The sequence below is a fragment of the Sphaeramia orbicularis genome, chromosome 5 (genome assembly GCF_902148855.1).
Source record: "Sphaeramia orbicularis chromosome 5, fSphaOr1.1, whole genome shotgun sequence".
NCBI classification, from domain to species: Eukaryota; Metazoa; Chordata; class Actinopteri; order Kurtiformes; family Apogonidae; genus Sphaeramia; species Sphaeramia orbicularis.
In genome coordinates this window covers 14858423-14871237 of record NC_043961.1, presented here as the reverse complement: position 1 = coordinate 14871237, position 12815 = coordinate 14858423, and the positions used below count along the sequence as shown (strand labels likewise).

Here is a 12815-nt window from a genome sequence, read left to right as displayed (position 1 = left end):
ATCTGAGTTTCGATGAACGTCTACATGATCAGTGAATAAAATATAGAAAATACCTGATTTTCATTTCAAAATGTAAAATACAGATGGTAATATTATAATAAATGCTGATAAATCAAGGTCAAATAGAGGAAAAAATCACAAAAGTAACACTGGGTCTTAATAGGTTAAATGTCTAAAATGTCTAAAACTATACAAAATAAGCAACAAAATGAAGAAATGAATAAAAACTAGAAGCACTCGGAGAGCGCAGACCTCCGCCAAGGCTGATCAGTGCCCCCCCCCCCGTGGGCCCCCCCACGCCAAGGAGGTTATGTTTTTGCCAGGGTTTGTTTGTTTGTTTGTCTGTCTGTTTGTCTGTCCGTTAGTGTGCAACATAACTCAAAAAGTTATGGACAGATTTTGATGAAATTTTCAGGGTTTGTTGGAAATGGGCCCCCCCCGTGGGCCCCCCCACCCCCGATAACCACCAAAATTTAATCATTTCTTCCTTATCCCATTTCCAACAAACCCTGAAAATTTCATCAAAATCTGTCCATAACTTTTTGAGTTATGTTGCACACTAACGGACAGACAAACAGACAGACAAACAAACAAACAAACCCTGGCAAAAACATAACCTCCTTGGCGGAGGTCATGAATGAAAATGAAGCTTCAAAAAAAAAAAAAAAAAGGTTGAAAACATTTGTTTTTATGTTCAGTTAATAATACATTTTGCTGAAAAAGTCACTTTTTCTTCAGTTTTCTCAGTTTTTCATGTAACTTTAATTAACTTTAATCTTAGTTTCGATGAACATCTACATGATCAGTGAATAAAATATAGAAAATACCTGATTTTCACTTCAAAATGTAAAATACAGATGATAATATTATAATAAATGCTGATAAATCAAGGTTAAATAGAGGAAAAATTCACAAAAGTAACACTGGGTCTTAATAGGTTAAATGAAAATAAAACACTGATGGGTTCATGGGAGTTCGCCCAACCAGTCCACATGTGTTTTGTGGATCTGGAGAAGGCGTTCGACCGTGTCCCTCGTGGTATCTTGTGGGGGGTGCTTCGGGAGTATGGGGTCCGGGGCCCTTTGCTAAGGGCAGTCCGGTCCTTGTATGACCGAAGCAGGAGCCTGGTTCGCATTGCCGGCAGTAAGTCAGACCTGTTCCAGGTGCATGTTGGACTCCGGCAGGGCTGCCCTTTGTCACCGGTTCTGTTCATAATTTTTATGGACAGAATTTCTAGGCGCAGCCAAGGGCCGGAGGGGGTCCGGTTTGGGGACCACAGGATTTCATCTCTGCTTTTTGCAGATGATGTTGTCCTGTTGGCCTCATTGAACCTGGACCTTCAGCGTGCACTGGGGCGGTTTGCAGCCGAGTGTGAAGCGAGCGGGATGAGGATCAGCACCTCCAAATCCGAGGCCATGGTTCTCGACCGGAAAAAGGTGGTTTGCCCTCTCCGGGTCGGTGGGGAGTCTTTGCCCCAAGTGGAGGAGTTTAAGTATCTCGGGGTCTTGTTCACGAGTGAGGGGAGGATGGAGCGTGAGATTGACAGACGGATCGGTGCAGCGTCTGCAGCGATGCAGTCGCTGTACCGGTCGGTTGTGGTAAAGAAGGAGCTGAGCCGAGAGGCGAAGCTCTCGATTTACCGGTCAATCTACGTTCCTACCCTCACCTATGGTCATGAGCTTTGGGTCATGACCGAAAGGACAAGATCCCGGATACAAGCGGTCGAAATGAGTTTCCTCCGTCGGGTGGCTGGGCGCACCCTTAGGGATAGGGTGAGGAGCTCAGTCACCAGGGAGGAGCTCGGAGTAGAGCCGCTGCTCCTCCGCGTCGAGAGGGGCCAGCTGAGGTGGCTCGGGCATCTGTTTCGGATGCCTCCTGGACGCCTCCCTGGGGAGGTGTTCCGGGCATGTCCCACCGGGAGGAGACCTCGGGGAAGACCCAGGACACGTTGGAGAGACTATGTCTCTCGGCTGGCCTGGGAACGCCTCGGGATCCCCCCGGAAGAGCTGGAGGAGGTGTCTGGGGAGAGGGAGGTCTGGGCATCCCTGCTTAGACTGTTGCCCCCGCGACCCGGGCCCAGATAAGCGGAAGAGAATGGATGGATGGATGGACACTGATGAATATTTCAATACCACAATAATAACTACAAGCACTCGGAGAGCGCAGACCTCCGCCAAGGCAGATCAGTGGCCCCCCCCATGGGCCCCCCCACCCCCGATCACCACCAAAATTTAATCATTTCTTCCTTATCCCATTTCCAACAAACCCTGAAAATTTCATCCAAATCTGTCCATAACTTTTTGAGTTATGTTGCACACTAACGGACAGACAAACAAACAAACAAACCCTGGCAAAAACATAACCTCCTTGGCGGAGGTAATAATAATAATAATAATAACCCACCCAACACCACCAGCACCGCCGATGCCGCGTCACGGTCCACCGGCGTCCTCGCCACGCACGTGTACACTCCAGCGTCCCCGTGGCTCACATTGACAATCTGAAGAACTCCATCCTCCATCAGGTATCTGCTGACACAAAGACGGAGACACACTATTGATTGACAAACCTGAAAAGTAAAACGACAATCCGGCGGGAATTAGAACTGCAGCGCTGTAAAGAAATATAAAAAGCAGCAGCAGCAGCAGTAGCGGTAGCGGCGGCGTTGGGCCGGTATCCTACCTTGAATTGTCAGTGTAGTTGAGGCCGATCTCCATATCATCTTTTTCCCACAGGAGCTCAAAGTCGTTGCTGAAGGACTTGTCGTACTCTGCCAGGCATGAGAGCTGGGCCGTGGTACCTATTAAGATCTGCTGGTCCTCTGGGGCCGACACTATTCTGGTGGGATCTTCCATAGGTGGAGTCGGATTAGTTACATTTATTTCAAGGACTGTGAGCCTCTGCAAACACTTTAACTACTAACACTGTTTACCTTCACACCACTCACAGCTCCAACAGAAAGTAGAAACAGCTCTGGAAACGATGAAGTGATAAAAGTGTGTCTGACATGAGGATAACTGTATATGACCCTGTTCTACCTGCGTACGTACTGGGGTTTGTTCTGTGGAAATGCTGAAACATTCAATGAAAAACCTTGTATGATAAAACTGTTTACCTTTACATGACTCAAAGCTCCAACAAAAAGTTAAAACATCTCTGGAAACTCTCTGTCTATATATATGTATAGATATTTGTGGGTGTTTTTTTTTTGTTTCATTTTTTAGCAAACTGATTTTACACCTGTTATTTACCATTTTTCAATATTAATCTCAATACTAATTAATTCATTTTCTGTTATCTGGGGCAGGTGTGCAGGGGGGTGGGTATGTACTTGGTTTTATTAATGTAAATGTTGAAAAATTCAATAAAATCTATTTCATAATACTAAAACTATTTACCGTACCTTTACGTGATTCAAAGCTCCAACAAAAAGGAAAAAAAAAATCTCTCTCTTTCTCTCTCTCTCTCTCTACATATATATATATATATATATATATATATATATATATATATATATATATATATATATATATATATATATATATATATATATATATATATATATGTATGAAAAGTTGTTTTTATTTGTGTATTTATGTATTGATTTGTTTATTTTTTTCTTTTTATCAAAGTGATTTTACACCATTTATTTACCATTTTTCAATACTAATCTCAATACTAATTAATTCATTTTCTATTATCTGGGGCAGGTGTGCAGGGGGGTGGGTGTGCAGGGGGGTGGGTATGTACTTGGTTTTGTTAATGTAAACGTGGAAAAATTCAATAAAATCTATTTCATAATAATAAAACAATTTACTGTACCTTTACGTGATTCAAAGCTCCAACAAAAAGGAAAAAAAAATCTCTCTCTCTCTCTCCATATATATATATATATATATATATGTATATATATATATATATATATGAAAATTTGTTTTTATTTGTGTATTTCTGTATTGATTTGTTTATTTTTTTCTTTTTATCAAACTGATTTTACACCATTTATTTACCATTTTTAACTTCAATACAAATTCATTTACTGTCCATGATCTGGGCAGGTGTGCAGGGGTGGGTATGTACATGGTTTTCCTCTTTGTAAATGCTGAAAAATTCAATAAAAATCATTTTACAATAATAAGGCTGTTTACCTTTCACGTAGAGCATGGCGTCGACGGCAGATGAACCCTCCGTGTTCTTGGCGTAACACGTGTACTGTCCTGTGTCGCTTTTTTCCACGCCGTAGATCTCCAGCGACCCGTTGTCATGAACGGTAAATCTCGGACCCTCCAACGACTCGGAGGAGTCATCTTTGCTCCTGAGGATGAAAAAAAAAGAAAAACTTAAAATCAGAGGTGTCAAACATGCGGCCCATGGGCCAAAAGTGGCAGGGGTCCAATCTGATCCCTGGGATGAATTTATGAAATGAAAAAATGACACTGAAGATTTTAACAATCAATGATGTTAAAATCCATTTAATTCAGGTTTCACATACAGATCAATATGATCTCAAGAATAATGCTATCATATTAATCTTTAAATAAGGACAACTATACATCTTCCTCTTTGTTTTAGTGTAAAAAAGCAAAATTACATGAAAATTTCATATTTACAAACTATTCTTTTACAAAAAATGTGAATAACCTTAACAAATACGAACATGAAATATTTTAATAGAAGTAAGTGTAATTTTACCAATATTCTGCCTGTTATTAAATGTTTTGTGTATTTGTAGATCCACGGTGATCTGTAAGTTGTTATGTACATGTGTAAATGATAAACTGAGGTGGAATATTATTTAAATTGCCCTTTGTTTTCTTGAAAAATGTCAGTTTTTTCAGGTTATTCACATCTTTTTTGTTAACCCTTTCATGCATAGTGGTCACTCCAGTGGACAGTTATTCTCCAGCTGTTCTCTTGTATATTCATGGGTTTTGTTGTTTTAGTTCCTTATCAGCCAACACAGTGGACACTTATGCATCATCCCATACACTGACATTCCTGTAACTTTCCTGTTCTTTTAACTAAATCAATTACTAATTGTTATTAGACTGTAATTTACAGAGTTTTTTTGTTTTCTTTAACAAAAAAGTTTTTTTATTCTTTTGCATGTTATCTGAGTGAGTAATAACTAGTATTATAGTATGTTCAAATGTGAGAAAACATCAGATTAGCAGCATTAACCTCCTGAGACCCAGGAAAGTGAATTTTTTTTGCTTTTTTCCATTAAACAATTGTCTTGATTGGAAACTACGTAATACAACAGTTTGTTGGGGGTTTTTTTTGTTTGTTTTTTTTCCCCGAGACATTTTTAAAAAAATTATTTTTATTTATTTATTTATTTTTTTAATGGGATGTCCTTTATAATGGACAGCATTTTTTATGTAAAACTGTCAAACTTTTGTCCCCTACAGAGGACAAAAATTTATTGCTGGGTCTCAGGAGGTTAAAAATGCTTTTATTTAATAGTTTTCACACAGCATGTCAGTAAATGCATGTTTCTGAGCTTCAAAAATTAAACAAACGGTGTCTAGCTGAGTGGACATTTTTGTAACTCCATGAAAAATAGCTTCATAAAAAAAAAAAAAAAAGAAAAAAAAGAAAGAAAAATCAATTACACTGTTTTTTTCATGCCTAAAGAGGAATAAAAACACTCAGGAAAAAAAATCTTGATTAAGGTTCTCATAATTTGTGCATGAAAGGGTTAAATGATAGTTAGTAGATGGAAATATTTTCATAATGTAATGTTTTTTTATTGCACTAAAACTTAGAGAAAGTTTAGAGTTGTCGTTATTTATAGGTTATTATGTTATTATTTCACTGGTCCCACCCATTTTAGATCATATTGGGCCAAATGTGGAACCTGAACTAAAATGAGTTTGACATCCATGCTCTGAATCATAAGTGTCAAACATATGGATGGATTTGTGACATGCAAAAAATTACACTGAAGATATTAACAACCAATGGTGTCAAAATCATTTTAGTTCAGGGACCACATACAGAACTATATGATCTGAAGTAAAATAATAACATAATAACCTATAAATAATGACAACTACACATATTTCTGTTTGTTCTAGTGCAATAAAAGTAAATCACTTGAACATATTTACATTTACAAACTATCCTTTTACAAAAAAAAAATGTGAAAAAAAATAATGCTGTAGAAGATGACGGAGTTTCCATGGTAACTATGGCGCTCTGAACATCCAAATGGGTCATATCTGATGACCATAAAAAGATGACACACTGCATTTTACACCAATTATTTACATGGATCGATTGAATTAATGGATCAACAGGTGTTAAACAGTTTAGATCTGTGGAAAAATTCGGACACCGGCGGATGTTTGGGTCTTTATGGGTTAAAATTGCACTACTGTTTGTCCACGCTGTAAATTACGGTGGCCCAGAGGTGCAACAGCTCAAAAAATTCTCCGCTATGAGAAAAAAAGAGCTTGTGATTTACTTAAAAAGAAGTACCTGAAAAATAAATGCATCCCTTTAATAAAAATAAACTTGACTGAAAAAAACAATCTCTTCAAAAAAGAAAAAAAAAATGAACAAAGAAATAAAATAAACTTGCATGATTTGTTAAAAAAATAATCTCCTCAAATAAAATAGACTTGTGCTTGAGCAACATTAACAATTAAATTCAATGTTAAAAGTGAAGGGGTTCTCTTTTTAGGCATATGAAGTTTTATATTTACAAATGATCTTTTTATTCATCAATGTATTTTTTTAAATAAGCAATTGTTTTTTTATTTGGATGATATTTATTTTGGGGCAACATATTTTAAAACCTAACACTGAATAAAATTTTTGATGTTGCTCAATTTTATTTTGACATCCCTTTTTTTGTAGAAGTCTATTTTATTTGAGGAGATTATTTGAAAAAAAAAACAAAACAAAACAAAAAACAACATCATACAAGTTTATTTTATTTATTCGAACAAATTTATTTTTATTACAAGGTTTTTTTTGGAGATTGTTTTTTCATATAAGTTTATTTTATTTCTTTAAACAAATTTGCATGTATTACAAGTTTTTTTTTTAAGGAGATTATTTTTGTTTTCATACGAGTATATTTTATTTCTTTGTACAAATTCATTTTTATTACAAGCTTTGGGGTTTTTTTTAGGATAGTTTTTTTTCGTACAAGCTTAATTTATTTCTTTGAACAAATTTATTTGTATTACAAGACTTTTTTTTTAAGGAGATTGTTTTTTTTTCATACAAGTCTTTTATTTCTTTGTACAAATTTATTTTTATTACAAATTTTTTTCTTAGGAGATTGGGTTTTCTTTGTACAAGCTTATTTTATTTCTTTGTACAAAATCATTTTTATTACACTTTGTTTTTTTAGGAGGTTTTTTTTTCATACAAGTCTATTTTATTTCTTTGTATAAATTTATTTTTATTGCAAGTTTTTTTCTTAGGAGATTGTTTTTTTGTACAAGTTTATTTTATTTCTTTGTACAAAATCATTTTTATTACAATTTTTTTTTTTTTTAGGAGATTGTTTTTTTTTTCATACAAGCTGATTTTATTTCTTTGTACAAAATTATTTTTATTACAAGTTTTTTTTTTTAGGAGATTGTTTTTTTTTTCATACAAGTTTATTTTTTATTTAGGGGTACATTTATTTTTCAGATACTTCTTTTTAAATAAATCACAATCTCTTTTTTTTTTTTTTCCTTATAGTGGATAATTTTTTGGGCTGTTACCCCTTCGGGCCACCATAGTAAATAGACACAGATGGTGTAAAAGTTAAACATGAGTGAGTGACAGTTAGTTTTACAGAAACTAGAGGAGGATAATGTGCACAGACTGAAAAGGCAGCGACTGGTTGAGATCTACTGCCCTCTGCTGGTGCAAACGCAACACTTACCAGGTGATGGTGGACGGAGGAGAGCTGAAGACCCTGCAGTGCATGGTCACCCCCTTCCCCTCCACGGCCCAGTAATCCTCCCCCTCATTGGTCAAAATCATGGGTGCCAGATCTGCGGCAAAATCAAGTCATTCATTATTAAAAAAAACCTGTAAATGCCCTAATGCAAACCTAAGAGGACGGAGGCGTGGCCTTTTTTTTTTGGCCATACCGACATTTATCACAATGAAATGTTTGTGCCGGATCAATATCAATAATTATTGATGATTTTAAATGGCCTGTTTTTAAAGACCAGGAGAGAAAAGGTTGAATGTAAGCACCTTCTGTTGAATTCAGACACGTTATTTATCAACGCGAACGGGTTTGAGCAGAACATACAGACAAAGACTGATCGATAATGTGTCACTGTAGCATTTAAAGTCATTTTTATTCAGTCTGACATTTTCCACAGTCGAACAGGACCGTGAACGCAGCGCAGAGTGTTTAATAAGTCGCTTATAATGACATTCAGTCATCCGTTTAATCCCTTTTCATCAATTTTGTTTATTAACACTTCCAATAATCATCTTCTCAGGTGAATATTATACTGTATTTACTCTTGTTGCTAGTAATGATTATATGATTAGAATTCTGCATTGTTATCACTATTATTGATTTTTGTTTGTCACGTTGTGTTTATTCACATGATGTTGAGTGTTGTTGCTCTGGTTGTAATTAGTATCATTGTTTCAGTAAAAGTATAATTACTAAAATGTCTAAAATAACAGCAATATTATGTAAAATCTTAAGTCACTGTCCTGTTCACTCAGTTCACATGCATGACCTATTGTGTGGAAAAACACATACAAAACCAACACTATTATAATATTTATGCAGTCAGAGTTGTAATCAATCAGATAATTATGCACCAACCAAAACAACATTTATCAATGTACATGCATTCACATTTCTCAACTTGGTTGATTTAAAAAATTGCACAGATAATGTCTTTGTCATTTTACAGGTACAACGAAAATGAAAATTGCAATTGTCTTTAGGTGCCATAAAAGTATAAATAATGTATATAAAAGAGTATAAAAACTGAAATACAAAAGAAAAACCCTGACGGCATAAATATCTAAAAAAAAAAAAAAAGCAGCATAGAAAAGTGTCACTGGAAGTATAAAAGACATAAAACATCATCATATACCCCTGGACAACATTCAGCATCCCACACTTATATTAATGTCCAACAGTGTTCAGTGCAATTATAATAATAATATATAACCCTGGGATAAAAACTGTTTTTTAGACGTTTGGGTTGGCGTTTAGTGTCTGGAAACGTCTGACAGAAGGTAAAAGTTCCAAAATTGGAAAACCATGCCTTCCTGAGACAGAGGGAACTGTAGATAATAATAATAAATAAATGAATGGAGTTAAGAGACGCAGTCAGGAGCCATTTTCAACACTTTTCATTGGTTGAAATATTTATAGAACTGTCAGGCCAATGTGAAGACTGACCAACAGAATCATTTTATGACAAAAACAAAAAACAAAAATGGATTTATGAGGTTTCCGCCCGACAGCGATGATATGTTATAGACATGTGTGACTTATCTGTTTACCCCTTTACAGGGCACTCAGAGAAATACTGTGAAATTCAAAATTTCAACCTTAGTGTGTTATTGAAGGACACAAAAAGACTTGATTACTTTTGCGAAATTTTTCAGATTTTTTTTCTTGTCATGTAGAAAATCAAGGTCAATGAAGTTACCATATTTGGTTCCTTACCCATAAGTGGCAAAAAACAAGAAATAAATGACTAAATAAATAAATGAATTAAAAAAAAAAAAAAAAAAAATATATATATATATATATATATATATATATATATATATATATATATATACGTGTGTATGTATGTATACACACACACACACATATATACATATATATATATATATATATATATATATATATATATATATATATATATATATATATATATATATGAACACATGTACAGGTGAAAGGAACATGTATTCCACAGTAACAGCCCTGTGACTGAATCATACATGACATTTTCAACACGTCGTAGCATCAGAAGTCAGTCACGTAGACCACTGCAGACAACTGTGTTTGAAAGTGTGGACTTGAAACACTCTTCCACTTTTTATTTGATGTTAATAGAGCAAATACAACTGAAAATATGATATTCTGAAACCAGAGCAAACAAACGTGAATAAAAGTATGAAGGTGGGTTGGGCATTATATTTCTTACTATATCTTCGTCATTTTTTTGTCCTTTTCCAAAACGGAAAAAAATGTCTGAATCTGATTCTAATCCACAGACTGCATTAGCATTACAGGTAAGGGTGAGAATGACCCCCACCTGAACCGGATGCGGATCTGGGAGGACCAGAGGGGTGAGAAAACCAGAGAAAACGCCTATGTAAAGATATGCTTTTATGTCAAATATTTGAGTATAGTTTTAATTTATTACAATTTGGATTTTATATACCTAGTATTTGGAACCAATATTCATTTATGAAGTCTCTGAAAAAGTTTGTTAAACATCTTTGTGTTATTTATGCAATAAATTATACACATTTTTCAAATCGGATTTAATATTTTTTGTGTGTTTTTTGTCCTTTTGTGTTGATATAGTAGGTTAAAGTGACAAAAAGAATAGACAGATGAGATAGATAAAGTTGTGCTCAAAAAAAAAAAAAAGATACCAAACATGGGTATGGTAAACATTTCCTTATATAGTATATAAAGGCAAAATCAAAAGTACTCAAAAACAGCCAAAATAGGCTCAGACCCCTTAGGCTTAATAACATTAGAACATGGCTTTTAGAACATTAGACCAACATAAGTGCTGATCGATCCACATTCTCCCTTTGAACATCATTCCTTACATTAGTACCATTACTTCGTGGTACCTAACAAAGCAGGTACACTCACTGTTCATGCAGAGGTGGACCTTACAGACCCTGGAGACCACATTGGACCTGAAATTCACTGCCCTCACTGGAACTGTTACTGTCACTGTCTTGTAATGTGTGCAGAAATGACAAAAAATAGTCACTTGCCCGATAAAAAGTTAACAGCCACAGCCAAAGCGACCAATACATCTGTTAACCGTCGCTTACACGTCCTGATTATCGCTTTATGAGGCAGAAACTCAACACGTCCACCTTTCCTCCGGGTGTTTTTTCGTGCTGGTTTGCATTGGCGTCACACCATCAAACAGTCGTCTAGTGCCGGTACATGTTGCTATCTGTCCTCTCGTGTCCATTAGCGACTCTACCTTCAAGACTTTAAAACGGAAATGACAATAAAATACATAAAACCAAGCGGATAAAACAATAACAGAGTAGAGCAGATAATCTTAGGTTAAATGAGGGGCGAACGCTGCGCATTAATTGCCGGCTCCTTTGTGTTAAAAATGATTCAGCTGTCAGGTTGTCAGAAAAAGTGTGAATGTGGAAATGAAATCAAAGAAGAAAACAATAGAATAATGAGTCAGCCGAGTGTGCCCGCCTTATCAGTTGTAGCCAAAGCCTCCCATTAAAATGCTCTGTCTCTCCTAATTGTTTACAAAGGCAGCAGCTGGGACTTAGCATTCAGAGACTGTCCAGCTTTATTAACTCCTGTGTCACCGAGAACAAACTCCCTGCGATGGCAGACACGACGCATTCTGCCTGTCTTCCTGTTTTTATCTGCACTTGTAAAGCAGCACATGTTTGTCTTATTGCACTGGAATCAGGATGGAATTGGTGGAAAACTTGTTAGCATATAAATGGCAGCAGAACGGGGCTTGTAGCTCCGCGGGAGAGACGCTAGAATGAAGAAGTACGGCGCGCAGACGGCCCCGCCCGCCTTCACCGGGCCCCTCGCCGCTTCGTGGGCACGTGCCAACGTCGGCGCCACTTCTGGAGTTTGACACAGCAGTCGATCGATGACTCAACCAAACACCCGACATTCCCTCAAACACCACGAAACAAGTTCTATTTATAAGCAGCTTCTGTGATGACGTCTTCAACCAGACTTTAAAGCACTTTACAAACGTATGGTCTGGTCACAATACAGGGAGGCCACCGCAGGAACTTTTGCAGGAACTTTCTGTATCCACTTCAAAATACTCATTACTTTTAAAGCCCTGCATAACCTCGCCCCCAGTTCCATTTCTGACCTCCTAGTTCCCTACTCACCACCACGACCACTACGTTCATCTAACATTAACCTCCTATCCATCCCCCGCTCCAACTTCAAAAGGCGACCGTGCTTTTGCAATTCTGGCCCCAACCCTCTGGAATAGTCTTCCCCATCACATCAGATCATCAGATTCTACAGACACCTTCAAGCAACTCTTAAAAACTCACTTTTACAAACAAGCATTTCATTAAATCCCTTCTGTTTACACCCCAGCGAATTCATGTTACTGACTTGACTTCTTCCCTGGAGTCACTGTGCTTTATCACCTCACAGGTTTTCCCAGGATCATCACCGGTTTTTCCCTAGATCTTCACAGGTTTTCCTAAGATCATCTCTGGACCTGCTGCTGTGGTCCTGCCTCTCTCCACCTTTATCGTCAACACTCACTTATCCATATCATTACGATAGTGTTTATTATACTGTTCTATACATGTTCTAGTTCGGTTATCTGTGCATGTGTCTCCCCCTACCTCCCCCCTCTCCTCCAGTCTCTCTCCATCTCTATCGCTCTCTCTTTTCTCCTCCTTTACTTTCTCGCTCTAACCCCAACTGGCCAAGGCAGACGGCCATCCTTCAGGAGTCTGGGTCTGCTCGAGGTTTCTGCTGTTAAAGGGAAGTTTTTCCTCGCCACTGTCACCAGTCAGAAGTGTTTGCTCCTGGAGGATTCTGTTGGGTTTCTGTAAATTGGCTTAAAATTTTGATTTGATCTATCTCCCCTTTATGT

General features: G+C 36.9%; 1 protein-coding gene across 1 annotated transcript in view; it reads right to left on the bottom strand.

Annotated features, from left to right (window-relative positions):
* The window catches only part of chl1b (cell adhesion molecule L1-like b), a 141405-nt gene that overhangs the window by 69421 nt on the left and 59169 nt on the right, over positions 1-12815 (bottom strand). Inside the window, 4 exon segments of the mRNA XM_030134871.1 lie at positions 2404-2531; positions 2683-2848; positions 4149-4315; positions 7892-8003. Of these exon segments, the coding sequence (XP_029990731.1) occupies positions 2404-2531; positions 2683-2848; positions 4149-4315; positions 7892-8003 (573 nt within the window).